Here is a 27671-nt window from a genome sequence, read left to right as displayed (position 1 = left end):
TTTCTTTTTTGAAGGATGTCTTTGATAAATTTTTATATTCATTAGGCATATCATTCCAGACTTTGACACCAATATGTCAAAAAGGCCTTTCTTTCCGTTTTAAGCCTTGAGTACTTATCACTAAAGAGATGTGACATTGATGAGTGATTAGTATGTGTATGGATGTTTGAAGTTCTTGTAAAAAGTTTTCTGATGTTAGAAGGTACACTGTCAATATGAACATCAAGCATTAATTGACTTTGTACTGCACATGTCAGGCCATAAGGGAGGACAGGATCAATGATTGTAATGTTGTACCCTAACAATGTATGAAGATAGTGCCAGCTTCTGATTAGCTGAAAATGAGTGCATTTACCATGCAACACAAGTGCAAAGTTGTAGCACAAGTACAAATTACAAATAAAGTGTACACTCTCAACAGTTTGTCTGTCCTCACTTTCTGTGATACTTTTTTGGTGTAAATATTACTTAGTAATCACATGATTTCTCAAGACATGTAATTTGGTGTAAATAAGGACTTTGAAAATGGTACTCATGCTTATTTACACTGAATAGCACTTGTTATTACCTACACTTAAAGAATTTAGGTAGTTTTTGTTGTTTCTTTGTCTTCCAGAGGTAAATTTCAGAGGTACTTATGTTTTTCGCTGAGCCTGTATTCTTTCAGGCTTTAGTCACCTGTCATCCAGTGTTTGATTGTGTTTATAACCACTTACAATGTTTATTACCTGACTGTATAATAACAATAATAAATGTAATACCTTTAATATGCATATATTCATTTACTTATGCTCATATGTGCAAAGATATTACTGTTGATAGCTCTGCCTTAGAGAACTAGGAAGGGGTTTCAAAACAAGCCACCTTCCACCAGAGTTCTACTGGCTACTTGATAAAATGTTGCCTGCTACTCTGTTTAAAATGATTACTTTTAATGCCTTTAACCTTTTAACTCCCTTATGTGACCAGGACAGAATTTCTCCTTACAATATCAAGCAGACAAGTGATGTCTGAACAAAGAAAAATATTAATTAGGGGATTATTAGTTGATCCAATGACAAATTCTTGAAACTAACATCACAAGAAATATATGGCAGACAGTAAGGAGAATTACTAATGAGATCTTGGGAGCTAAAGGGTTAAAGAACTTTTCACAGTCACCAACTTTTGCATAGTCTGATGCCATCTTCAAAATATTTTGAAACCTCTGAATAGGAGGGTATTTAAATTGTTACAGGTAATCATAACCATTACAATTTCCTCAAATGTGATTGGTGCATTAGCTGCTTCATTTTTCACTTATTCTTCTGTAGAGTTGTAATGAGAAAGATGGCTGTAATTGAAAATTGTAATAAGACAGCCAAAGCAGCCAATCACACCAAGTCCACTCAGGTAAATCCTCCAATCACAGATTTGATTACAATAACCATAGCAACAGCCACTTAATTACCCTACAAACCTGGGGAATTTCCAAAATGGAACAATTTTTCTCTTTAGAAAATGTCTCTACCAGAGATATCTTCTCAAATAAATGTTACTGGTTTTTTTGTTTTTAATTGTGATGGTTATGATCGATTGGTAACAGGATTTCGTGTTATCAAGGTTGGTCTGTAATCATATACTTGTGATTGACAAATTAAACTCCATTGAAATTCCACTTGCTGTCTTTACTATTATTTATTGCAGTCTATTTGTTGTATCATACAAGATAAATTCCCCCGCACTTCCCCCCACAGCCCTAGCTGAAATGTTTAGCCAGCCATTTTACCACTGCCAGTAATATTTTCTGTACATCTTCATTTCTCTGTGGTTATTTCATTATTGCACTTTTAGCAAGGAAAGCACTGTCTTGTACTGCTCTTTTCTTGCAATGCATGTAGCCTTATTGGCAGGTGGTACTCAATTGCAATCAGTATCATCAAGCACATAGGTGAAATTTTTAAATATGGCAGTAGTAGTATACCTCTCTACTCAGGGAGAGGAGGCTGGGAGCATAGGTACAGACTTCAGATCGTCTGAGATTAAGTCTCTTAACCCTTTTAACTCCCATAAGTGATGAACATGTAACTTCTCCCTGTAACATCCACACATTATCCAGCCAACATGTAATGAGAATACTCAAACTTATCAGGTAGAAAGTAGTAGTCTTGATCTAACACCAAATTCTCCTGATTTATTTACAAGGAATTGTGTAGCAGCTAGAGGGAAGAATTAATATCAATCAATAAGGATCAATATCAGTATCTGGGCAACTGCCCACCTACCCCTCCCCTAACCCAACAACAGTCTATTGATAACAAGTTAGGGGGAGGGGTAGGTGGGCAGTTGCCCAGATACTGATATTGATCCGAATTAAAAATCAGATTTTGAGACTTTAAGGGTAAGTTACCTTAAATTTTCTGAGTGTCAAGTGTCAAGTGTCATTGACATTGATATTCAACAAATAGATACTTATATGTTCCCATGCATGGGCCATCTACGAGAAACACATTGGTTGCTTCCAGCTAAAAGGTAAAATTTCTTTGGCAAATTTGCTGCACTTGAGCAAGAGGATTCCCTGTGCAGCAGTTGGTGTCAGTAGTCATCCAGTGAGGAAATGTGCAAGAATCTAGCCTGCCATAGTTTGCAGACAGAATGTTTATCTTTCCCTCTTTTTTGCATCTCATTTGGCCAGATTCACCCCTGCAGATTAAAAAGTGACCTGTTGAAAAAGTTGTTGGCATCTCTGTTAAAACAAAATTAGCCATTCAAAAATTTTGATGGCCCAGCATAGCTCAATTCATCATGAAGGAGTTTAGTTTTATTTTTCATATTCCATCTTTTTAATTTGAGTTATTTTCTTATTTAGTTTTTTCTTATTTAGTTTATTGAGTTTGTTTTTGTGTGCTTCTGACTACACTCGGTAATGGTTTTATCTAGAGAATATCAGTTCGTATTCTCTTGGTTTAATTTGAAGTTGAACAATACGTGCTGTTGATGAGAAGGCTCGAATTCAATTGGAGCCTTCTCATCAATGAAACCAAAAAATTGATCATCAAATTGATGCAAGACGCATGTCCTTGGTACAAAACATATGTACTTGTTAGAGGCGAAACAAAGAAATGATTTGCAGATATCTCTATTGTTTCACTGTGTCAGAATTAATATTAAAAATCCAAGAGAGTGTCGATGGTTGGTTTTCATCAAGAAATTGCTTTCCAAAAACTCACCTTTGTGTTTCTTTAAATATCGCGACTGGTTCAATATGAAATAAATAGGAAGATATTTGGTATGTTAGAACAGTGCTAAATTCACCGTAACATTAGTTGGATATCTTGGTTTGTATTTCAGAGAATTTAAGCCTTGGCAGCATGCGATTAAGAACTACTTGAAAATCAACGACACAACAGTAAAGTTAGAACTAACCTTGTTATTGTAGTGATGAAAATCTCTACTTGCAGCAAACTTATCTAGTTGTTTAAACATATCAGCGTTCAGTAACTCACACTCATACTTGTCATTACCTCCAGACACTATCGCAAAGTTTATGAAGAAGCGCTACTTGTTTGTAAGACATTCTAAAGCACATTCATAGAGAGTCAACAGCTTCAACGAAGCCAGGATTGGAGATGCCAGTTTAGAGAAAGGATTTTTAACAAAGTTTGCGAAACTAAATGTAGAATCCTGACGAATAAAATTTTCCCCTTCGCATTGAAAACTTATCGTTAGAATTAAGATGACGAACTTCGAACTTAGCTCATTTATTTGCGAGATGGATGTAATGCGTTGATCATTATCGACAAAAAAAAGTTGTCAATTGGGTTTCTGTCGGCCGTGTAGCAAAATTATTACCAAAGGTTTTCAGTAAAGTAGTACTTGGAAATTAAGCGTGGATCATGCCGAGCTAAAATGACTCGAACAAAGTTAAGCATAACATTATCGTCATGTGCCAGGACTTTCCGGAAAAAAAGGGACGTCTAAATCGTGATTGGTTTTAACATTTTTTAAATGAAAATGGTGGTCACATTCGACTATTACTAATGAATAACAAGAGCAGCTGCCAAAGGAGAAGAATCCACCCATCAGTGCATTCGACTGAAACAGTTCCACATTTCTCTAGCTATCAATATTATTCTGTACGCGTCCATCAAGAACTTCTAATTTGGCCAAAGATCACTCTTACAAAGAGTAATAAAACTACACCATCGTGACTGATCCTGTTGCCTAGCGTACAATTCCGAAACTCTGAGATTATTCTGGACGCTGTTTCTGCAAGTTACGGCCTTGGAAAATGCTGAACAGGCAGAAACAGAGGATAAAAAAGAAGGAAGGTGTGCATGGAAACTTAATAATACCAACACCGGAACAAATCCTCTAATATCTAAGCTTCATAAAGCAAGTCTCTAACCATGCGATTTGCCCAATTTTATTTTTCTGTGAAAGACGTGGAGATTTGTATTTCTGCGGCAACAGAACAAAGTGCCATTCATTTGTCAATTAGAGAGAAATGAAAATAACATAAAGAAAAAGAAGGTGTAGGAAATATGCTGGTAGAAAACGGAAACAAGAAGAACTTGGACATGTTGGAAAACGTTAAACGAATAATGGTGAAGGGTAAAATTAAACAAAGTATTTCTTTATTTGGTGTTAAACGATGTCAAAAGAGAGAAAGTATCCATCTTTGTTGCAGTATTCAGTAATATTGTTTTCCAAGTAATTCTTCAAGTAATTCTTACTTAAGGCAACACTGGAGTAAAGGAAAAAAATTAGACTTATTCATTATGTCTGTTCGGTTGAATCACTGTCTGGTAAACCTAAAAATGAAAATTGAACGTGATTAATTTTTACCAGTTGTGTAACCGGCGTACAAAACTACACACAGTAGAAATACCGGTGCTCAGAAAAGAAGCCCTCAGTACACACTAATGAGGGCAGTATCGTCAAATTTACATGCGACTTTACCTTGAGCCTTAGAAAATTTTCGCCTGCTCTTCACGATAACAATTTTTTCCCTCATGTCGTTTCTGTGACATAAACAACGAAACCACTCATCTTTCGAAATTTTTTCATTGTGATATTCTTTTATGCGAGGGGATACGGTTAATTTTTTTGTTACTCAAAGGTGTCAGGTGGTCAGTCAATCAGTCAAATACAAAACCAGAAAGTTTTCGGCAAGATTTTTACGGTGATATTTAGTCAGTCAGTTTGTTAGTCAACGTGTTTCGGTTGGTCGGTCCATCAAATAGTCGGCGGGTCAGACGTTCTTCAACCTGTTTACCAGTGGTCAACCTGACTGACGGACGTTCTTTGTTAGGTCGGTCGGTCAATCGGCTGAAATACAAATAGTCGCTAGAAGGTATTAGTTTGTATATTAAATTTGGATTTAGGAAGCCGTGAAAGAAACACATTGAGCGTATCAAGTTGTGAATACTCTTTTCTGTCAGTACCTTTGTGAGATAGAATACTTACGAGAAAAATGGCTTTGAAAGTATTACCAAAGCCCTCAGTTTAAAAGATGGTTTGAAGAAAACACAGCGGACGAGTCTGTTTTGATATCTGCAAAAAATAATACAGGGAGCAAGGCTGAACACAAAGATAACACTGACTACAAAGCTCGACATGTAGACTTTTTGACATGTTTGAAGAGACAGTCAAGACTTTCTAAATCCGCAGACAATCAAAGTTAAAGAAATATTTACGGAATCGCTGTGATTAAGCCAACATGACCAAAAAACGATATGTTCTGTCTTAACTCATGGTCTTATTAGCTCATTAAATTATTAAATCATGTTATAACCCGTGATCTTAGACAACCTTGAACCGATCTCGTCCCTAGAGTCCTCGTTCATTCGACCAGTGGTCGGAAAGTGCGCGATTCACTAGATTCGGCAAGAGGGAAACCTGGAAACGAGATTGTATTGACGCAAAGTGAGACCTTTGCTACTTCTCCCACCGGACTCAACTTGAATTTTTTGCGTCAGACAAAGAGAAGAAACTATGGTATAACGTGCACAAGGGTGGAAAGCACAACGATTATTTGAATGTGGCTGTTTGTATGATTATTTTTGTCTTAGTTAAACGATACACATTTTCTCTACTCGTACATCTCACCGATTCATCAATAGCTTGTAAAATTCCGTCGCCCATTTTCGGGAACGCAGTTTGCTTCTTCTCTGTGTAACAGCATGAACTGCGACCACAAACTTTTCGCTTTTCACTTCCTCTTCAGTGAATTCCTGAACGAACCTGAAAAGGAGGCTCAAAGGATTTAGCACAAGGGGAGCTGGTAAAGAATCTTAGCAGCTGATTAAAAAAGTTGAGATTGATATCTCGTTATAATTTAATAGTAGCCTTTTTATTAAGTTTTTAATACCAAAACTGAAGAAACCACAATGGCCATCATAATAAATGAAAACATTAAAAGCCACAAGTAAGAACTCAAAGGGAAAACAAGCAAACTGCCTGAAACACTGTCAAATAGAGTGACTGAGTCGCAGGATTGGTCTTAATTTGGCATCTGATTGTCTTAGAAAGTAGCGCGAGTTTTCTGAACCAAATATTGAGCGAAAAGAGGTTAAACCGATCCGGCCCGGATAACTCTAGGCAGTCAGTTGAAAATCGCTTCAAAATTCGTGAGCTTGCAGCTCTACATCAAAGTAAATGTTATCACTTTCTTTATGTGATAATCAGTATATCGTACCTTTACCCCAAACCTCAAAGAACGACGACACAAGAGAAGATATGTAGCTAATAGAACGATGACGTAGCTGAATTAAGCCGGGGAGGGGGGTTGGAAAAAATCGAAAGAAATTGTGGTCCCCCGTCGGTTAGGGGTATTATAAGAGCGACAGACTCTAAACGAAGATCAGCTGGCCAATTCACATTATCAGCTCAGTTGATAAACTGAACCAAATCATCTGATGATGTAGTTGTACAGAACTCTGTGTTTTCTCTCATTGGCTGTCATTTGTACGCAAAGATAGATCTGCGTACCCTTGAGTCATCAGCTGGGAATGCTTCTGAAATCCATTATGTAAGTCGCCATTGAATTAATGAGGAAATTGAAAAATTTAAACGCTTACAATAACAGACGGGCCATTATTTCATTGTATTCCTTCCTCCCTGTGAAATCTCTTTTACTGGGAATCTTCGAGGGATTCACAACGATTATATCTTCTCCATCTTTAGTTCTTGCGTCTGATGAAAGAAATTTTGAAAGTATGAGACTTGATATATAGTGGTAAACACCGCGTAGATTTCGGATTTCGATCCTCTCTAAACCTGGAACAAAAAGTTTGGGAGGGGGGAGGGGGTGGTGAGGGATGGAGCTGTCCAAAGCCTGGTAGGAAACTTTTCTTATGTACAAGCTCTTAAAGCTTGCACATCAAAAACTTCATTCCCCGGATGTAGGGACCTCTGAAAGAAAGGGCCTCAGTAAAGCGTAAGTTTGCACAATTGATTGTTACCTTTGAGGGAAATAAATCCTTTTAGAGATGACAGCCTGTCTTCGTCTCCTATCTGCCTTCGTTCCTTCTGAAGTGGATTTTCGCCGTTTTCGAATGTAGATCCCTCTAAAAGTGAATACAGCAGTTTTTTACACGAAAAAGTAAGGGAATTAACAATTGGTAATAAAGTTTAACTTCTTCAGAAGATTTCTCGGTTTTCAAGTAAGATAGATAGTTGATAAACTTAACGCTCCAGTGTTCTTCCTGTTGGAATTTGCCCTACATGTCCCCTGTGGAGGTCTATCACAACTTTTGTGCTTACGCGTTTCTGTCAGACGCGTCTCCATTAAAAAAGCTGCCAAGCTTGGTGCATATCGTCAATCAAGCAAAAAAGAGCAATATTACAGAGAGCTTGACGCCAATGACGCATAAACCAACCTTATACTTGTATGTTAACATCCTCGGCGGCGTAGGAAAACTTGGATAACCCAGTCACGAAGGTTTCAGTGCTGAATATTATAGACTGAGAGGATGACGCAAGTTTTCCAATACAGTCATAGACTGCGGTGAAAAAAAACCAACTAGATACCAGACTGGTATATACCAGACTTATATTTTCGAACAACTGCTTTGATTGCAATTAAATCACATTCACATCATTTAAGGTTCTCACCAAAAGATATCCCGACATTAGTTACCTTGATTGAAGTTAAGGTTTGCAACTTCAGCGGTCGATTTTCCCAAGGTCAGCGGTTTCCTCGATCCGTTAGTTTCATTCTCCTTCCTTCCAAATGCTAATCATTTCCTCCTCTTCTTTAAAGCAAACCATTTTTTCTGACGACGCCTCAGGGACGCTCTTTTGACTGGCATCTTTGGAGTCCTCTGTGCATCATATGATGCATTTACAGACGCCACTTCCAATTGGTCAGTCTGGAAAGAGGAAGTTTCCATGCTAGGCTCTTCTGTATTTGAATGGCTTGACTCGAGAACTGTGGAAGCCATTCCGTCAGCACACAATTTGTCAACATTCTCCGAATTGTTATCATTTCCTTCTAGGATTGTGATCTGTGAAGAGAAAAGTTGGTATTCTCTCATAAATTCTGTCATAGTTGTGATTAATTTGTAACAGGACTTCGCATAGTCCAATTCGCGGACGTACGATTTTGTTAATCACTGATATGTTTACAGACCGAATTGAACTCCACTCGGTTCTGTTACCATTGCCAATTTTTATCAAAAGACAAATAGACGAGTTATGTCTTCAAAAGACCACAGGAGTGTTGTTAAAGAATGCATTATCTTTTGGGATTTTAAAGCGCACTCAAACAAGGATTTTTCTCAACGGAAAAAAAAATCTGTATCATCCTATAAAATTAATGCTCTTTCAAATCGTTTTCGTTGATTTGTGAGACCGGAAGTAAGCAATGGTGCTCTTAGAAATCCCATTGGTCTACTTCGCCATTGGTGTCTACCAGGGAAAAAAAACGCCAGAATTTCAACGAGGTATGCCTCGCAGGCATCCCACAAGAAAGGGGATCTTGAGTCAGTTTACCTTCTCGTTCGATAATGCATCATTACAGGGCATTGCAGTGGTATCAAGTTTAATCGTGTCATCGTTCGGTTCATCCACCCAGCTCGCGTATCGGAAATAATTCTCATGGCAACCGATACGAACACAGACATCTCGGACGATTTTTCCAGAGAGGATCTTCTACTCTTCTTGACCATGGCATCATTTTCTGAGAGCCAGAAAAAACACTGCTATCGTTGGCCTTTTCTAGATGAGCCTGGATTGAAAAAGATGAATGATCGTCTAGATATTCAAAACATATATATACATGCGTGTCATAGGTTGAATTCCTGCCAGTTAGCTGATTCTCCTCGTTCATTAAGGCGCTAATGTCTTTTTCGATCTCGTTTACAGTTAATACCGTCTGCTCCTCGCCTGAAATCTCTTCAAAAAGTCTTTTGCAATCTCCTGAAGACAAGGCAGAGTGACTTTGGTCATGTTCATGAGATTCTCTCCGGTAGGGAGAGGCAGAATGCGTTATTCCATCCCCACATTCTTTTAAACATGTATCTATACTTGATATCTCCATCAAAGCGTTCCCATCCAAGACCGAGTAAGCGCTAGAAAGTTTGGTTTCTTCGACTGAGTTTAGAGAAGAACCCATTGGAACAGAATTTTCAGTTGTCTTTTCGCTTTGTACTGTTTTCTCTTCCACAGCAGGTGACGTTTGCTGACGAGGTTCTTGTCCTGCATCAGTTGTGGCAACTGGATAGGAAAGTTTCTCGGAAGCACTGGGTCTCGTGTTTGAAAACTGCATCTTAAGTGGAGAACAAAACAAAATGAAATTACCGAAAAAATGTTGCGCTGAAATTCAGGTCGATTGTAATAACGTCAAGCTTTTGAACACTGCCAGTTAATATGGCCGCTTTGAATAAATTTTTCCACTTTAAGTTTCTAACACTTGAATATCGGTGATCAAACAATTTGTCCTGAGGTTTGAGTTGTGGTTAATTGTTAACTTTTCCCGCCCGACTTACTGGTCTCCGAGTCGAATGGTTTCGTCCAAAATGTTAAGTGTCTCCATGATTTACTGTACATATACTTTATTCAGCTCTCTATTTCTTCTTTTCTCATAAGGAGTAAAATGGATGCAAAGAGACTAGAAATTCATTGGAAAAAAATCTGTGATCATGAAAAGAGGAACAAGGAAAGAAATAGAGAACTGTTTTAAAAAAAGATTTTGAAAGGGTGGAACAACATGGTGATACTTAAATTTTGTGTTGTTATGGTATAATTCTTTTAAAATCTCAGATCTCGGGAATTTGGAGTAACTAACCTGAAGTCAGGCGTTTTCTTTTCCGGTTGGTGTGGGGGGGGAATAGGAGAGGGAGGGGGTGGGGGCGGGGCTAAGTACGCGAGAGACCGCCGACTCTTGCAGAGCTACACTGTTCGCGGTTCCCAGTTAACACCTGGTCGCAGTTATTGAGAATTACTCCTGCACGCGTTGACCGGAAAAGGGACGGGGGCCGATCGCATTTTCATGGACCCTTTGCACCACGATGTAGCGGTAAAGCCACGGCCCAGCATGCTACACTCGACAGGAAAACGCTCGAGTGACTGGGGTCGCAGAAGGCGAAGATAAGTAACACAATCAACTAAACATGATTGGAGGATTACCGTTCCGAGAAATTTCCCTTTAGGTGAACTTTACTTTTAGTTCATCTTACTTATCTGATTTCCTTTCGTTTGCGCAAGACCGTAGTTCACTATTTATGGCATTGAAGTCCCAGAGGACTTGTCTCGACTTCGTGGTAGGAACGGGTCCGCTCTGAAATAGCAAAGGTTTTCGACTGACTAATAATCATGATCGGAAATCAAGTGCTACGCAAATTCTTTCTCCTTTTTCTTGTTCTGGAGACGACATGCAGCTGCCCGAATCATCGACATGGCTTCCGCGAAGAGGGATTCGGCGTCGCGACGATTTCTGTGCATAGTTCCGTCAAATGGATCACAGTAAACAAAAGCAGACTTATTGGAATAACTGTTTCTTCAAGCAAAGACCATGGGGCAGTGGAGATATCTAAACAGCTGTTAATCAAAAGTGCCGTAACAATTTGTTCGAAATGTAGAATGGCGACAGGAATGGTTTTTATGACGCTCGATCAACTCAAACAAGTTATTGCACTAAGTTCTGTATTAGAACCACTCCTTACACAGGCCATCACTTCTAAATACCAACAGCTGACCTGAGTCAGGTTGGGCGTAGAACTGTAATGAAATATTCCAGACCATTGATCAGTAGTGTGCATTAATTCTCATTTCAGGACATTACATTGCGGCTTTCTTAAAAAACTGGAAACCTGCGATAGGAGCCAAAACGATATAGCTAGGCTGATTATTCTAACTGTGTGCCTCACTTGGCTTGTACAGAGACAATGGGGACAATTTGCAGGCTACCATTAAGTTTTAAACCTAGGACTGACACAATCTTTATAAATAGTCAATCGACCGATACACGAGCGATGTTCTTAGAGTTTTTCCAGGAAAAAAGAAAGAATTGTGGACGCAAAGGCTCCTATATTAAGTATGATAAAAAAAGTCCATGACATCTGAACGATCCGAGGTCATCCATTATTATACAAGAAAGTTAACGAGCTAGAATTTATTCAAATTCTAGTTAATCGCAAGTACGAGTTGTCAGAAAAAAAATAAAAGAATTGGAATTAAAGAATTTTTTACGAACAGAGGTTGCTATTTATTTCTAAATGACACTCACCGAACAATTTGCAGCTCTTCGGAGTTAACGAAATAACAGACATTTCATTCTAGATTTACTGACGAATGTCCCGCTAGTTAAAAGTTCAGTCTTACGTTTTAAAGCTCATCCTTATGTTTTGTGTGGAAGAAATGCTGTCCACATTTTCGGTAATAACTGTCCTGTATCACTACCACATTGTCTTCTAAGTGAATCTCAACTGGCTGCTCTGTTTTCACAATATTATGATGTCCGTCAGGGCAAATGTTGATTTTCTTAACTTGGTAGGAATCTTCAGTGAAAGTCACCCGAGAATGGACTACCTCTTTTTGGAATTCTCTGTATGTCTTGCGAACCTTCTTGAGTCCTACGGCTCTTAACACAGACTTAACTGGTTTTTCCACCACCTCCTTGAAGACTTTTTTCACTGGTTTGAAGACGACTTTTCTTACAGCTTTTTCTACCTTCTTTAGAGCTCTGCGAACGAAACCGGAACTCTCGTCTGGTGCACAAACGATCAAAATAAAACAAACGATCGTGAATAGAACCCAAGTAGGTTTCCTCATCTTGCAGTAAATGTGACTCAGTAGATCAGGAAAGAGTTTTTTATTCCCTCGCTGATTATTTCTAGTTTCAAATCATTCTCTTTCTGTAAAATTATTTACAAGGACGAATCTCACTGGCATCATGCAAATTTTTTTCAACTAAGTTTTATTCGAAAGAAAAGATAAGCAACAGCTGGTTTGTGGGGTTAAACACTTCTTTATGTTATTTCTGGGAAAAATCCCTTACCGATCGAGCCTATTACTAAGCTCCTCGTTTATTAAAGGTCACGCAGCAAGTATTACGTAGATTCCATGAATTGCTTTGATTCTGTATTCACGCTGTTAAAGCACTTTCCTGACAATTTCCCCTTTCCGGTTGAAAACCGTCCGTATTCTGTGTCTATAAATCAAGGAAGGGTTTCCCTGGCATCTCCGGGACTCATTCTTGCCTTGACCTGCAAAGGGTTTGAACGCAAAGAAAAGGGTTTTTACTCTATGCATAGCATACATGAAGGCGGTGTTCTCTTGTTTTTCCTCATTCTAGGAAACTTCCCTGAGGAGCCGTTTCCGGTTATCAAAGTCACGCAACAGATCTTATGTAAATTACTTTCTCTTTTCAGATCTCACTGCCACAACAAGTTCACAGCAATGGCTTCTGTTTCGCTTTCTGAGTTTTGCTGGTTCAAAATTGTTCTTCTTCTATGCATATTTAGCCAAGGAAGGGTTCCAATAGCGTCTTGTGAGCTTGTTCCTGCAATGTTTGATCCTGAAACGAAGCAAGTTATCTACAATCCAGGACAAACTCGTACACAGAAAAAAGATTTGGTCGTGACAATAGCGCAAGACGTGAAGACGGAAAAAAGCAGTCGAACAAGCAAATCAGAAAGCTTTGGATTAAATCTAGGGTTTCAAAACAGCGGCATCCCTTCCTTTGGAGTGAATTATCAAAAGGTTAAAATTAACGAGCAGCGACAAGAAAGCCATCATCAGGTGAACATTGCCATTAACATACCAAGTGATTGTGACGAAGGCTGCAAGAAACACGCTGATAAAGTATTTCAGTTGGCAAATAACGCTCTTTACAGTGATGCAAAGCAAAAACGTCTCAACTGACGAAACTTGCAACTTTTGGTCAAGGTGGAGACTAAGGCAATACAGTCGCGTCGGTAGATAAAGATGCATGACATTTTCAAAGAGTTTTGTTCACCGAAATTTCGCTTTTACAATAATGAAAACCCCTGCGGTATAACAGAGAAAAACTTTTGAAATATCACGTAAACGATTCAAACAACACGGTTCGGATGAATGGAAGTCAGGTCAGACTTTTGTCCCACAATTTTACAGATTCAAGGATGTAATGATACAGTACTAATTCCGGTTGGTCTTGTGTTGCTGATCACGTGAAGTCGGATTTCATGTGCATTCGCATAAACATGTTGAAAACGGCTTTGGTATCAAGTGTCGTTTACAATGTCAAAAGTCATTCTCACTTGTAACATACGTTTCATTTGAACAATAAAATAATGCAGCCCTGTTTTTTCTTCTTAGCATTTGAGTTGGTAAAGACCCAGCTTCGTTAAAAAAAAATACACGGCTTCGTTAAAATTATCTCGACTACAGAGCGAAATTAATGACAAAAACTAAAACTTTATGTGCGGGTAACATGTGCTTTTATTTATGATATAAGAAATTAAAATGTAACCGATGACAATTAAAACGAATGGTCCAGTGACCCATTCAACAAAATCTGTATTTGATAACAGAATATTATGATTGAATTTCTGGCCCCTTGTTCGATATGTAGCTGCGCTCAGCTTCCTTATTGTAACTAGTCCTACAATGAGGTAAAAAATTAACTAGCTTTTATTCAAGGTACCGGAAACTCCAATCTGACTCATTACAATAAAAACAGAATGGTCGAGTGACCTGTTGAACAAAATTAGTATTTGATAATTGAATTGTCCAGTTGTATCGCTGGCCCCATGATTCATATGTAGATGGGGTTAACTTCTAAAGTATTCTAAAATTCTACAATGACTAGCTAAACTAACGAACCATGCGTTTTTTGGACGAATCGATTCCAAAGTTCGTTCCAGCCTTAAAAAGTCTAATATTTCAAGGCATCTCGCTTACAGAATGAAAAAACGTATACTGGAAAACCTCTGGAAAAAATATTTCATCCTAAATTTCTAGATATCGGTTATTTTTCTTTGTGAGAAGGCTGAAGAACTATTCTGGTTCATAAATCACAATGATAACCTTTTCTTAGATTATTCAAAAGTTACTGACTCGTCCCAGTTGTAAAAACTTATTGCTCAGGCTGAGTAGACAATAGTGGGCCTCACGAAAATTAGTCCTAACATCTAAGCGACAAACATGCCTGACTGCTAAAGAGAAATCCTTAATACTATTAACTGCTTTGCTAAAAAAAAAAGAAAAAAATCGGTTTTATGCAACGAAACGTTCTGTTTCATACGGTAGAGGCAAAGATGATGGTCTTCAAAGAAGTCAGCTTCACTCAGGGTACAGGATTTGCTGATCAGTTTTGAACCTTGCAGATTAGGTCTTCTTTCCTGTAAGATAAGATGTACAATATGAGAAAGGAGTCATAAAATCTTGAATTGATTCGTCGGTAAAGTAATTGTTGGGTCAATTCATATATTCATATTCAAACTCATATAATTTCTTCCAAGAATTTCTGCTGTTATGACAGGTTTAGTCCCTGTGAACTTCAGATACTGCGAGGCCTTTAGCAAGGAGCTTTGACGCGGAATTTGAGAGAACTGAATTTACTCGCAGCAGCTAGCTTTGGAATTAAGACCCTCTACGTCTGTCAGTAACTTATTGCCTGCCGTCATTTAAGATACTCTTCCATTTGTCTCGTTCTTCTTTCCAACAATAGCAAAAATACATCTGGAAACTATATGAGATACAACACGAATCCTTCCTTTACTATAACCAGCTTATATACTTTCTTTACTCCATAACATGAAATAAATGAGTGGGGGGGGGGGGGGGGGGGCGTGCGTGTGAGTCTTTAAAGTCACTTTTCTAAATCGTCCGAATTTGAGAGAATGCGCTACAATGTCTCCCTTTACACTCTAAGATAATATCAATAAACAGGCTCAACCAAAACCCGAGAGTGTCCCTGACTTGCTACAAAGTTTTTGATTTTAAACTTAAATCCTGGTTCCTTCTGACATGTCATAAAAAGTAGATTTAGGCCTGAGTAGATTCCCATCCCGTGTGTGATTTTTACTGCGGTTTTTTTTTAAATACAAACCTTTCCCCTTTTCCTTAACACCTACCTCAATTTGACGTTATCTCCAATCAGCATGAACGTAGCCCATTTCTTCACTTGAGAATACTTGGAGTTACCTCTCATCCACTTTCTGACCTCGTGAAGAGATTCACTGGCACTCTCACCACGGAACAAGTGTTCGTAGAAACATTTCATTAACTGCTCCGTTGATTCGTCGTCCAAGGCCCACCGCGCCACCAACACCGACCGAGCACCGGATCCTAAGAACGCTCGAGCGATTCCAATTACTCCTTCGACTTTGATCTCTCCGCACCCACTGTGACAACAGCTTAGAACTACCAGTTTAGCTCGAAGTTGAACTTTTGATACATCAGCCATCGTCAAAAGGTATTCTTCTTCCTGTGGAGTACTGTTAGTAGTACTGACGGGGGAAAGTGCTATTTCTCCTCGATCGGGATTTCCGTGAGCCGCAAAATGTATCAACGCAACTGACTTCATCTGTTCCAGAACCGCATCCTTTGTTGCACTTCTTCCTAACAATGGGACGACGCCAAGCATATTTCCAATCATCTCGGCTTCTTCTCTTGCTTTCGGTAATGGAACGAGGACAATTTGTTCTCCCCTGTAAATCACTTCTCTCACCTCAGGTTCACCCACTATCAGTGCCCCAGTCTTACAGTGATAGTTTGAAGGACTAAGTAAGGCTGCAAATGGCACTTGGTACATACAACTGTCAGGGACAATGATAATTTCAGGTTTTTTCAATAAATCGGCCACAGGAGCGATAATTAGCTCGTAGAACAAACGCAGACGTGTTTTCATATCCTCAGTTTCATCGTGGGATAGAGGCGATCGCCTAACATCACCAGATAACTCTAGAACAGGTTCGTCATTTAAAGAGCGATCTTCGTAATTCTCCGTGGGTAGGATGGCAAAGTGGCGGAAACTCTCCGAAAAAAGCACTTTCGGGTTGGGGACTGACCCGGCATTTCCAAAACTGTCTGAATCCATTCCCTTTTTACGCCGGAGAAGAATCTGTCCGCTTGTTTTGAGAATCCAAATCCATACATCTTCATCATTAACCGAAAGGTAAACAAAAGTACAATTTGCGTCTCTTTTAATGATATCATGGATGCTAAACAGTGATTGTGGATCACCTGAAAACTGGGTCTCTTTAGCAGAATATTGAGCCATCATTAACTCCGCAAGGGCTCTTGCCCGTCTGAGTTCCTCAACGTAAAGAGAAAGTTCAGGATTCTCGGTAATAAAAGCCAATTTACTGAGCGTCTTATAGGGAGAGGCACCATGCTTCTCCATCAAAGATATTTTGAAGTACTCATTGTCTTTTACGAAGTGTCGCAATTTTTCGAATTTTTCAACAGATTGAAAGAGATACGAAAACGCTTCTTGGATATCAGATTGAGCCAACTTCAAAGCCGTTAGACCGCAAAGAGTTTTAAACTCACTCATATTATGACCAATGACTTTGCAAATTGAGATAGCCTTGCAAAAATGTACTTCAGCTTTGTCAAGTTCACCAAGTGAATGAAACAATGCTCCTAAGTTTGCGTAGTCAACTGCTTCTCCCTTTCTGTCGCCAATTTCCTTTCTGATTGCAAGTGCTTTCTCGGTGTATTCTTTAGCCTTTTGGTATTCACCCAGTGAGTGAAATAATGTTCCTAAGTTTCCGTAGTCAGTTGCTTCTCCCTCTCTGTCGCCAATTTCCTTTTTGATTGCAAGTGCTTTCTCGGTGTATTCTTTAGCCTTTCATTACCAGCAATCCGAGACATTTTACTCCCGCGGTCCGCGAGGTCAGTAGTTTCTTCAGGTTCTACTGTTCATGCGCTATGGCGTCAGATTTCATGTAAACATGGAGCGAAGTAGATTTCCGCGGAGGAATCGAGTTGATTATAAAGCACTAAATGTTCTTTCTACAGTGGATTTAGAAGTTCATTTGAAAGGAAGGAGAAAATTTAAAAGCGGATCTAAAGTTTATTTTGTGGAGAGACTTATCAGCCGGCGAAGATTGAAGAACGAGGTATGTGTATTGACCCTTTTATGTTCCTGCAGCTATATTTTACTTCGGATGAAATTTTGTTTTTTATAATTGGCGCGATTTGGCGCTTGTAGGAGTCTGCAGATTGTTAAAACAGCGGTAAAAAGCGTGGAAATGCTAGGCTGCTAAGCTGAAGTAAATATGGCGACTTTTTTCACGAAGAAAACGATGGAAAGTGGTCGTTCTTCGCGTCCTACAGGACATTCGCGAGCTCAGGTAAAGGTTACGTCTAATAGTGAAAAAGCCCTATTTTCAAGATTGATTTGCGGCCTCCTATTTTATCATGGAAGGCTTTATTTAACGTATTTGAAAGATCGTAAACTGAAGAAAATTTTGAGGGGTCGGCACCGATGAAAGCATGAAACACACGGACAGCTCAAAGCATGGAAGTGAAGGTAAGTGAAGGTATTTGGATGAAACTATAAAGGAAGTACAACCGAAGATCTTTGTTATTTTACCTCTATTCCGCGGCTCGACGAATAAACGAAACGGTGAAAAAACTTTCGCTTCGTAGTGCAGTTGCATATTATTTATCAACGAGAGGTCGGCACGTAGAATTTAATTTATTTAAACTGCCAAAAAATAAGATTTTATTTCAGATCCCATACATTTCTTTGTATCTTCGGGAAGCCATTTTGAAAGTAATCTTTGATTGACGTACGGTATTTGAGACGCAATATGACTCGCATTGCTGGTAATGTCCGTATTCACCCAGTGACTGAAACAATGTTCCTAAGTTTCCGTAGCCAGCTGCTTCTCCCTTTCTGTCGCCGATTTCCTTTGTGATTGCAAGTGCTTTCTCGGTGTATTCTTTGGCCTTTTCATTTTCACCCAGTGAATGAAACAATGTTCCTAAGTTTCCGTAGTCAGCTGCTTCTCCCTTTCTGTCGCCAATTTTCTTTCTAATTGCAAGCGCTTTCTCGGTGTATTCTTTAGCCTTTTGGTATTCACCCAGTGACTGAAACAATGTTCCTAAGTTTCCGTAGTCAGCTGCTTCTCCCTTTCTGTCGCCAATTTCTTTTCTGATTGCAAGTGCTTTCTCGTTGTATTCTTTAGCCTTTTGGAATTCACCCAGTGAATGAAACAATGTTCCTAAGTTTCCGTAGTCAGCTGCCTCTCCCTCTCTGTCGCCAATTTCCTTTCTGATTGCAAGTGCTTTCTCGGTGTATTCTTTAGCCTTTTTGTATTCACCCAGTGAATGAAACAATGTTCCTAAGTTTCCGTAGTCAGCTGCTTCTCCCTTTCTGTCGCCAATTTCCTTTCTGACTGCAAGTGCTTTCTCGGTGTATTCTTTAGCCTTTTGGTATTCACCCAGTGAGTGAAACAATGTTCCTAAGTATCCGTAGTCAGCTGCTTCTCCCTTTCTGTCGCCAATTTCCTTTCTGATTGCAAGGGCTTTCTCGGTGTATTCTTTAGCCTTTCCGTATTTACCCAGTGAGTGAAACAATGTTCCTAATTTTCCGTAGCCAGTTGCTTCTCCCTTTCTGTCGCCAATTTTCTTTCTAATTGCAAGCGCTTTCTCGGTGTATTCTTTAGCCTTTCCGTATTCACCCAGTGAGTGAAACAATGTTCCTAAGTTTCCGTAGTCAGCTGCTTCTCCCTCTCTGTTGCCAATTTCCTTTCTGATTGCAAGTGCTTTCTCGGTGTATTCTTTAGCCTTTTCATTTTCACCCAGTGAATGAAACAATGTTCCCAAGTTTCCATAGTCAGCTGCTTCTCCATTTCTGTCGCCAATTTCCTTTCTCATTGCAAGTGCTTTCTCGGTGTATTCTTTAGCCTTTCTGTATTCACCCAGTGAGTGAAACAATGTTCCTATGTTTCCGTAGTCAGCTGCTTCTCCCTTTCTGTCGCCAATTTCCTTTCTGATTGCAAGTGCTTTCTCGGTGTATTCTTTAGCCTTTTGGTATTCACCCAGTGAGTGAAACAATGTTCCTAAGTTTCCGTAGTCAGCTGCTTCTCCCTTTCTGTCGCCAATTTCCTTTCTGATTGCAAGTACTTTCTCGGTGTATTCTTTAGCCTTTTGGTATTCACTCAGTGAGTGAAACAATGTTCCTAAGTTTCCGTAGTCAGCTGCTTCTCCCTTTCTGTCGCCAATTTCCTTTCTGACTGCAAGTGCTTTCTCGGTGTATTCCTTAGCCTTTCCGTATTCCCCCAGTGAGTGAAACAATGTTCCCAAGTTTCCGTAGTCAGCTGCTTCTCCCTTTCTGTTGTCAATTTCCTTTGTGATTGCAAGTGCTTTCTCGGTGTATTCCTTAGCCTTTTGGTATTCACCCAGTGAGTGAAACAATGTTCCTGAGTTTCCGTAGTTAGCTGCTTTTCCCTTTCTGTCGCCAATTTCCTTTCTGATTGCAAGTGCTTTCTTGGTGTATTCTTTAGCCTTTCCGTATTCACCCAGTGAGTGAAACAATGTTCCTAAGTTTCCGTAGTCAGTTGCTTCTCCCTCTCTGTCGCCAATTTCCCTTCTGATTGCAAGTGCTTTCTCGGTGTATTCTTTTGCCTTTCCGTATTCACCCAGTGAGTGAAACAATGTTCCTAAGTTTCCGTAGTCAGCTGCTTCTCCTTTTTTGTTGCCAGTTTTTTTCCTGATTTCAAGTGCTTTCTTGTAATATTTCTCAGCTTTGTCGTATTCCCCAAGTGACTGAACGACAGTACCTACGTTTCCGTAAATGGTAGCTTCCCTGATTCTGTCACCATAGGACACCATGATTGCCAGTGCGTTCTCTAAATACTTCTTAGCTTTGTGATACTCACTACGCGAATAAGATAAATCTCCCATCGCAATGTAAAATTTTTCCCTCGTTTGTTTGTCAGCCGTACATTCTGTCACATCAATTGCCTTCTGATAATATTGTTTTGCCTTTTCAAACTCATTTTGGCTATGATATATCTTTCCCAGTATTAAAGTTATTTTTCCTTCTTCAATTGTGTCACCAGAGGCATGGAACATATCAAGAAGTTCCTTGGCATATCTTTCTGCAGATGTGTAACTGGAAGCCATGCAAGCCGCGTCGAACATTAACATGTTGATTCCCATGGTAAATTGGAAACAGGTCTTCTTTTTCAGCTCGTTAGATTTTAGAAAGATCAAACATTCTTCGCCTAACATCATGGCTTGTAAACCACGACCAGTGTTCAGGAGGAAGGTGGCAACCACTAACCCAATAACCATCGAGGATGTTGCCATAAGTTCTTCTACGTTGTCCATTTTCAACCTTTCCCCAATTGTTCGAATGAAATGAATGAGACAGCGTAAGGATTTGATTTAGCTTTGTTAGATCCGTTTGCAGCCGCTTGATTCAATACTCAATATTTTTCATAGGAAAGTGCCAACTGTTAAAACTATAGCCAGAGTCAAGGCCACAGAGAAGTTTGCCAAAAGTTATCCTGAGTTTTCCATTACGAACTTTTCCCGATTGCTCTAGCGAAATGAATGAGACAGCTTTAATCTGAGGATTTAATTCAAATGTGTTAGATCTGTTTGCAGCCTCTCAATTTAATAGTTTCTTACTAAAGAATGCGGTTGATTCTGAAGGCAGGTAGCTCACCAAAATAGCTGTCTGTCATAACAGGTTGATTAGCCTGATGTATTTGGTTTCGCTTGACTTACTCAGTCTTATAGTAAATGGTTTGAACCCAGGAGTATCAGTAGTTCGTGTAGTGTGATCGTCTGGGTGAGGAAACATCGAGGAACGCGCCCTTGCAACTTGCCGACAAACCATACCGCTTTGGTTACGCTACGTTGACGACACATTTACCGCCGTACACAAAGACGAAATTGACGCTTTTCACAATCACCTTAACGAACAAAACACCGACATTCAGTTTACCAGGGAGATCGAAGAAGACGGCAAGCTTCCTTTTCTCGACTGTTTGGTAAGCCGAAACAACAACGAACTACGAACAACAATATACAGAAAACCGACGCATACCGACAGACTTCTTGACGAATCATCTTACAACCTGACTTCCCACAAAGCTACGACTATCAAGACATTGACAAGACGAGCGCAACTTGTTTGCAACACACCGGACAGTTTATCTGACGAAAACAAGTACCTTGACCGTGTTTTTGACAAAAACAACTACAACACTGACTTCTTTAGACGAAACACTCACAGGGCGACCGACACTACAGAAACTAACAGGGACTCCACATCTGTCACGACTACAGCTGCTATACCCTACATCAAAGGGACTTCTGAGGCTATCGCACGGATCCTACAACCTTACAACATTCGCGTAGCTCACAGGCCTATTACTACTTTACGACATTTGCTGACCAACGTTAAAGACAAGGACGAACCCAACAACAGACAGGGAGCGATTTATAAGATCGAATGCTCCGACTGCCAGGCCTCCTACATTGGTGAGACTGGTAGAAACCTTAACACGCGACTAACTGAACACAAACGAGCAACTAGAAATGGCGATGTAAACAATCACATTTCTGAACATCACCGACAAACTAATCACAGAATCGACTGGGACTCTGCTAAATGCTTAACCTACAGTACAAACTATTTTCAACGACTGACTCTGGAAAGCTGGTTTACTAACTTAGAACAGACGCCTCTCAACAGATGACAACAATTACCAGCACCTTACAAACGACTCATTAACGACGTGAACAAACCGACAAACAGACCGACAAACAACAGACGGATCGAAACCGACCAATGACTGTTAACAAACTCTACACGAATCTTCCAGCCAATCACATCACGGCTAAACAGACCAATCACGTTCAACAGACCAGACTTTATAACATCATCGACTGACAGCTACTCTTCACTTGACTCTGAAGATGACTACTGCACAGGTAGTCGAAACGTCAGTTACCAACGATAGTTCTTTTCAGAACTACACTCACCCGAACGATCACACTACACGAATTACTCAGTCTTATATATCATAATTATTCATGTTTAGAAAGTTTTTGTAATTAGCAAGGAATTGGGGATAAAAATCAGCCGATGAATTTGGTTTAAAATCAAAAGAAGCTGTTAACATGATAAACTTACAGTTTCACCACAATAATGTTACTTACAAGATCTGTCTCAAATTTCTTGGCCTTGTGATTGAAATCCAGATAAAAGTGATGCTGAAGCACGACTTTCCCTTCGGACAAAATGCAGGTAGTTTCATTTGCAAGTTACAACTCAAAACACCTATCAAAAATTCGAAGAGAGAGAAATTCTTCAGCGTAATCCAGGTCTGAAACACATAAACATGAATCTCGAGGCCCAACTCCGACGTAAATCTATGTCTAGCCTGTATCAGCCAGCCGCTGGTCGGGAAACAAACTCGCGTATCGAAAGCTAGACTGGATAACAAGGCGAAAATCAATCTTCTTTTGTCTTCATCTATGGATTTTTACGCATAGAGCACTTCAAGGAACAACTGGAGCAACATACAGACCGCATGTCTATGCTTCTCAAGCAAAATTTTACCTGCAAACGCGAGCAAGCTACTTCCGCCTTGAAGTCCGCTCGATGGCAGCCCACTTGGAGACATCAGATTTATTCAGAGAAATAAAGTTCACGTGGGTGATTATTTTAGTACGAGATTTTCAGGCAGTTTAGAAGCATTTACGTACATATCACTAAGATATATCAGATTTTCTGAAATTTTTCTGTGGATTCGCTTGATGTCACTGTTTTCCTTCCATCGTAATTATTTAGGCGACCACAACGTGGATGTTGGAGATTTATCAAGGAAATAACTCACTGTTCTAACAGACTACGCTTACGTCATTTTAAATGAATTAAAACTAACGCATGAGCTGTAAAACTACAGTCCAACCTCGATTATCCGGACTATTCGATTATCCGAACTTTCTTCTCTGGTCCCAATTTTTCTATGAATATTAATTAGTTGGGATCTTGAAAACTCAAAGTCGCAAAAAGCCCAATAATCCTTTCAAAAGACTGTTGAAACAGTGTATTATCCTGTGCGCTTTTCAAAATTCGAAAGTGCGACGAGACACAGAAATATTCTGATGCGTTCAGCTGATATATGGTTGGCTCAACTGTTTTGTTGCCAAGGGAATTTCATGTTTGATTAGTTCCTTCCACGTGGGCTATGTAAACACACGAGCGATCGATCGTAAACTCAAATCAAAAACATGCCTACGAAGCGAAAGCTAGCCGTTCTATTGATTAAAGATAAGCAGATAATTATTTCACATTTCTATCTCATTAATATTCATATTTTCGATTATCCGGACTCTCGATTATCCGGACTATTTACCGAGGTCCCGATGAGTCCGGATAATCGAGGTTCGACTGTACTATAATATCGAACAAAGTGAACAGAAATTACTAACTGTGTTCGTCGCTTCGAAAGTGAAAGTTAAGAAGTTTGTAGATAGAGAATGCGTCACGTGACTATGATGCTTTTCAACCACCCCTTAATGCTCATCGTCACGTCATCATAGAAAATTTATCGACTGGAAAGATAATTCATCCCAATTTTTTTCTAATTGTTTTCCGAAGTTTTCAAAGTTAGCTTTTGCCTCACTTTGAGAGAAGCGAACGACCTTAGCCACAGATATCAGAAACATAGATTTACCTTACCATCCCCTTCCCTCCATTTCTCCTTGACTCGCCTTAGTTCTCCACGTCTTGTGTCCCCTTTTTAGAAAGCTGAGGCATTTGAAGATTTTTGGACATTTTTGTGATAAGTTCAAGGTACTTGATTCATTACCTAGATATTAAAATGCCTTTCGGAGTGATATTCGGTTTAATTCAAGTGATTTAAGTTAATAACGAGGTATTGCAATAGTTCAGTTCGGTCAAACACTTTGGCCTGCCAGCAGAACATGGTTTGCATGGAAACAAGGAGGCAGTAAGGTTCGACAGACAGTGAGTAAATCACAACTGTTTTGTAAGTGAGTGGGATGAAACACTGACAAGTTTAACTTAACTTGTTAAACCTTGTATTCTACCGTTTATTTACTACAAAAAGGATTGTTCTCGTGCTTGCAGTGATCTTAAAATTAGCAAGGATATTGAGAAACATCTAATTGCCAGTATGCTATTATTGCCTTTCTGGCCCTATGACTTCGTGCCTTTAGTATGGCTGTAATACATTAACAGATTTCGATCCTTATATTTCTCCATCTATGTGCTCTGCAGTAGCATTCCCACATCAAGATCACTAGAAAATCGTTAAAACGAAATGTCACTGTGGTTTCTAAAGACACAAAGAAAAAACTCTTACAGGCCTTTACTTTTTATTGTGTATTTTACTGTAGCTGTCTACCAAAAAAAAAAATTATATATATATATTGTTAAATAAAATGATCTCTAGCCAGCTCATACTCACCAGCTCTTATTTGGAACAAAAACCTTCCACAATTACGGTCTTGCATCAACTGACACCTTTCTGAAAATACATTGATAAGAAAATCCTGCACCAGTCAAGAAGAGAGAAGTCTATGATCATGCTCTCTCTTGGGATGAGATTGTGTCAGAACTCTTTGGGATGTCTTTGGTAATTTTCTGAATGTCTTTAGAACTAGTGAAGAGTTGTAAGATTTTCCTTGAGAACTCTCCAAAAAACCTTTTGATCTGCAGGCTAGTGTGCTTCTCACTGAATGTTTCAAACATGGATGAGGAAAAGAATGAGTGGCTGGCACAGCATTATTCTCCAAGCATGTGGAATAAGCGAATGGACCCAGGAGAAGTAGTAGATTCCCACATGAACATCTGTACTAGCTATAGTGAAATTACTTGCAAAAATTCTCATTACGAACTGAGTGTCTGTTATGGTGAAAAGAAAGCTAGGATGGATATATTTTATCCTTTGCAAGAGACTGATGAGACTGCTGTATCTGTAAAAAAATTGGTGGTAGTTCTGCCCCAGTAGTACTGTTTGTTCATGGTGGGTACTGGCAAGTAGGGAGCAGGAAGATTTACGGCTTTGTTAGTAAATCATGGACTAAAGCTGGTTGTGTTGTGGCAGTGGTGGGTTATAATCTTGCACCAGAAGCAAGTTTTAATCAGATGGTGAGTGAAATAAAGTCAGCAGTAAAATATATCAATACCAGGTTTCCAAAGTCCAAACTGTTCTTGTGTGGCCATTCAGCTGGGGCATATTTGTGTGCTATGATGATGGTGTCAGACTGGAGCAAAGATCCTTCAGTTCGACAAGCCATTCATGGTATGTTCTTGTTATCAGGGGTTTTTGATTTGGTACCTATTGTAAATACTTATGTTAATGATGCATTAAAACTGACAGAAGAATCTGCTGCACAAATCAGTCCTCAACAAATTTTTCTAAAGATGTCACCAACATCCCTGTGCCCTATTTTGGTTGTGATGGAAGAGCATGGTTTCCCAGAGTTTCATCAACAGGCTAAAGAATTTGTTGAAATCTTAAAAAGTCATGATGTTCAGTGTTCTTTGCTTGAGCTACCAGGAGTAGATCACTTCAGCATGATTGAAAACATGTTAAATAGTGATGATCTCCTCTGCCAGGAGATTTTAAAAGTTGTCAGAAATATCAACTCAGCAAGGAGTGAAATAGGAGTCATTAAGGTCCAAACTCAAGTCTTTAATTTGAGTTTGTGAATGGCTTATGCATTTACCCTGAGTTTATAAAAATTGTAGTGCATAGTTATGCTGCTATTTAGAGGTTTTGCTCAGTATTTAAACATGAATATTACCTTGATGGATTGAATTTACTAATGATTCTCATAGAATGATTTCTCAGGGAAAATTTACATTTTTGCTGCTATTTTTTTTTACACAAGTTACTTGGTATCATAATTTAGAAAATATTTTAATCAGCTACTAGTGTCAAAAATCGAAATTACCTTGAAAACTGGCTTTGTCCAGAACATTTTTAAGGTGTTCCTTCAAGTAATTATTACTAAATGCAGATACATATTTTTTTTATTACCTTCAAAATAAAGATGCTGTGTGTGTAATTATCATTTAGATTTTAAATAATTAAACATTTGAAATTTACTTTCTGATTAACTGGTTTACAAGAATGATCAATTATTTCTAAACACTTTATACCCAAACATCAGTATGCATATTCTCTGTACTGTTCTCTATGCATCTTTAAGGTGCTGACAAGGAGAATTTGTTTAACAATCAAGAGCATCTTAAGTTGATGATCATATCCTTTATTCTTGTGACCTTGCTGTGTGATTCAAGGGAGATATTGTAGGGAGAATTTAGATGCTAATCACTCTTAGGGGTCAGAGGTTGAGGCTACCTTATTTGGTCACCAAAACAAATGAATGACAGCCATGATGGCTTTCAAATCAGTTCTGAGAGATTAAAGTTCTTTTGTAGTGCAAAAAGTTTCTTCAACATGGCTGCTTGCTACTGGATGGAAAGCAGCCTCTCAAAAAAGATTTTGGATGGACATGCACTGATCAGAAATTGTCATCCCTTGAAAATTATAGACCCTCTGATGCAATAACGCACTTCCCATCATTTTCCTCCTGCACACACAAAAAATATGGGAAGAACATTTCTTTACAATACTGGTCAGGTCATCAGATTATTTTTTAGGGTTGTAGTATGTTCCTCTAAAGTCAGTTGGGTAAATTTAGCAAGAGATACTTTGATTTTATTACATGACAGTCTCAATTACTCCACGCAGCTTTAATTAAGAGTTTGCTAAAAATAATTTCCTTGCATGTGTTTCTGTTGGATCCTTATTGTTTTAGTGTTTTTTGAGTTGTTTTTCATGCCTTATCTGAGGTCTGATCTCTCTGTTGCGTGTGTGAGGCCATAAGGAAGGACAGGGTCAATGATTGTGATATTGCACCCTAAAAATGTATATGAAAAAAGTATCTGCTTCTGATTGGAGCATAATTGCAAATTACAAATAAAGCGCACACTCTCAACAGTTTGTCTGTCCTGACTTTCTGCAATGCTTTTTTGGTGTAAATATTACTGTTAATAACATAATTTCTTAACATGTAATTTGCTGTAAATAAGGACTTGTAAATTTTTCAGACTACAAATTTTGGTTGTCTTTGAAAATTGTTCTCATGCTTATTCACACTGAATTGCGCTTGAAATCATGTTATTACCTATACCAAAAGAATTCAAGTAGTTGTTTTTTTTATCTCAAGCCTGTGTTTTTTCAGGCTTA

The 27671-nt window shown here is 39.0% G+C and overlaps 3 protein-coding genes and 1 pseudogene across 3 annotated transcripts; 1 reads left to right on the top strand and 3 right to left on the bottom strand.

Annotated features, from left to right (window-relative positions):
* Positions 1-4671: 4671 nt before the first annotated feature.
* On the bottom strand, positions 4672-9751 carry LOC136282625 (BCL2/adenovirus E1B 19 kDa protein-interacting protein 2-like). The gene is made up of 8 exons (XM_066170306.1): positions 9263-9751; positions 8264-8489; positions 7446-7550; positions 7062-7176; positions 6091-6225; positions 5449-5535; positions 4942-5003; positions 4672-4793 (listed from the first exon to the last, which is right to left on the bottom strand). The coding sequence occupies exons 1-8, from the start codon at positions 9749-9751 to the stop codon at positions 4759-4761; spliced, it is 1254 nt and encodes a 417-aa protein (XP_066026403.1). The 3' UTR covers positions 4672-4758.
* A 2251-nt stretch (positions 9752-12002) lies between these two features.
* On the bottom strand, positions 12003-16066 carry LOC131799954 (tetratricopeptide repeat protein 28-like). The gene is made up of 2 exons (XM_066170403.1): positions 15543-16066; positions 12003-12191 (listed from the first exon to the last, which is right to left on the bottom strand). Exons 1-2 carry the CDS (start codon positions 16064-16066, stop codon positions 12077-12079), a joined length of 639 nt encoding a protein of 212 aa, XP_066026500.1. The 3' UTR covers positions 12003-12076.
* Positions 16067-18898: 2832 nt separating this feature from the next.
* On the bottom strand, positions 18899-20757 carry LOC136282624 (G-protein-signaling modulator 1-like). Its single transcript, XM_066170305.1, has 3 exons — positions 20050-20757; positions 19549-19929; positions 18899-18934 (listed from the first exon to the last, which is right to left on the bottom strand). The coding sequence occupies exons 1-3, from the start codon at positions 20755-20757 to the stop codon at positions 18899-18901; spliced, it is 1125 nt and encodes a 374-aa protein (XP_066026402.1).
* Positions 20758-25023: 4266 nt separating this feature from the next.
* LOC136282623 (kynurenine formamidase-like) lies at positions 25024-26125 on the top strand (annotated as a pseudogene).
* The last annotated feature ends 1546 nt before the right edge of the window (positions 26126-27671 follow it).

This window comes from Pocillopora verrucosa, chromosome 7 (genome assembly GCF_036669915.1).
Source record: "Pocillopora verrucosa isolate sample1 chromosome 7, ASM3666991v2, whole genome shotgun sequence".
NCBI lineage: Eukaryota > Metazoa > Cnidaria > Anthozoa > Scleractinia > Pocilloporidae > Pocillopora > Pocillopora verrucosa.
Note: the sequence above shows the minus strand (reverse complement) of the source record. Positions and strands in the feature narration are given on the sequence as shown.

Excerpts from the sequence above, each read along its gene's own strand:
- LOC136282625 (XM_066170306.1), bottom strand. The coding sequence starts at position 9,751 with ATGCAGTTTTCAAACACGAGACCCAGTGCTTCCGAGAAACTTTCCTAT. Across the intron at positions 8,490-9,262 it reads ATTCAACCTATGACACGCAT|ATCACAATCCTAGAAGGAAA; the intron begins GTATATATATGT and ends TTCTCTTCACAG. Across the intron at positions 4,794-4,941 it reads AAAATTTTCTAAGGCTCAAG|GTTTACCAGACAGTGATTCA; the intron begins GTAAAGTCGCAT and ends TTTCATTTTTAG.
- LOC136282624 (XM_066170305.1), bottom strand. The coding sequence starts at position 20,757 with ATGGACAACGTAGAAGAACTTATGGCAACATCCTCGATGGTTATTGGG. Across the intron at positions 19,930-20,049 it reads CACTGGGTGAATACGGAAAG|GCTAAAGAATACACCAAGAA; the intron begins GCAAAAGAATAC and ends GAATACGGAAAG. Across the intron at positions 18,935-19,548 it reads CTAAAGAATACACCGAGAAA|AAAGGAAATTGGCGACAGAA; the intron begins GTACTTGCAATC and ends CCTTGCAATCAG.
- LOC131799954 (XM_066170403.1), bottom strand. The coding sequence starts at position 16,066 with ATGATTGGAAATATGCTTGGCGTCGTCCCATTGTTAGGAAGAAGTGCA. Across the intron at positions 12,192-15,542 it reads GGAGATAACGTCAAATTGAG|ACGAGAGTTCCGGTTTCGTT; the intron begins GTAGGTGTTAAG and ends TTTGTGCACCAG.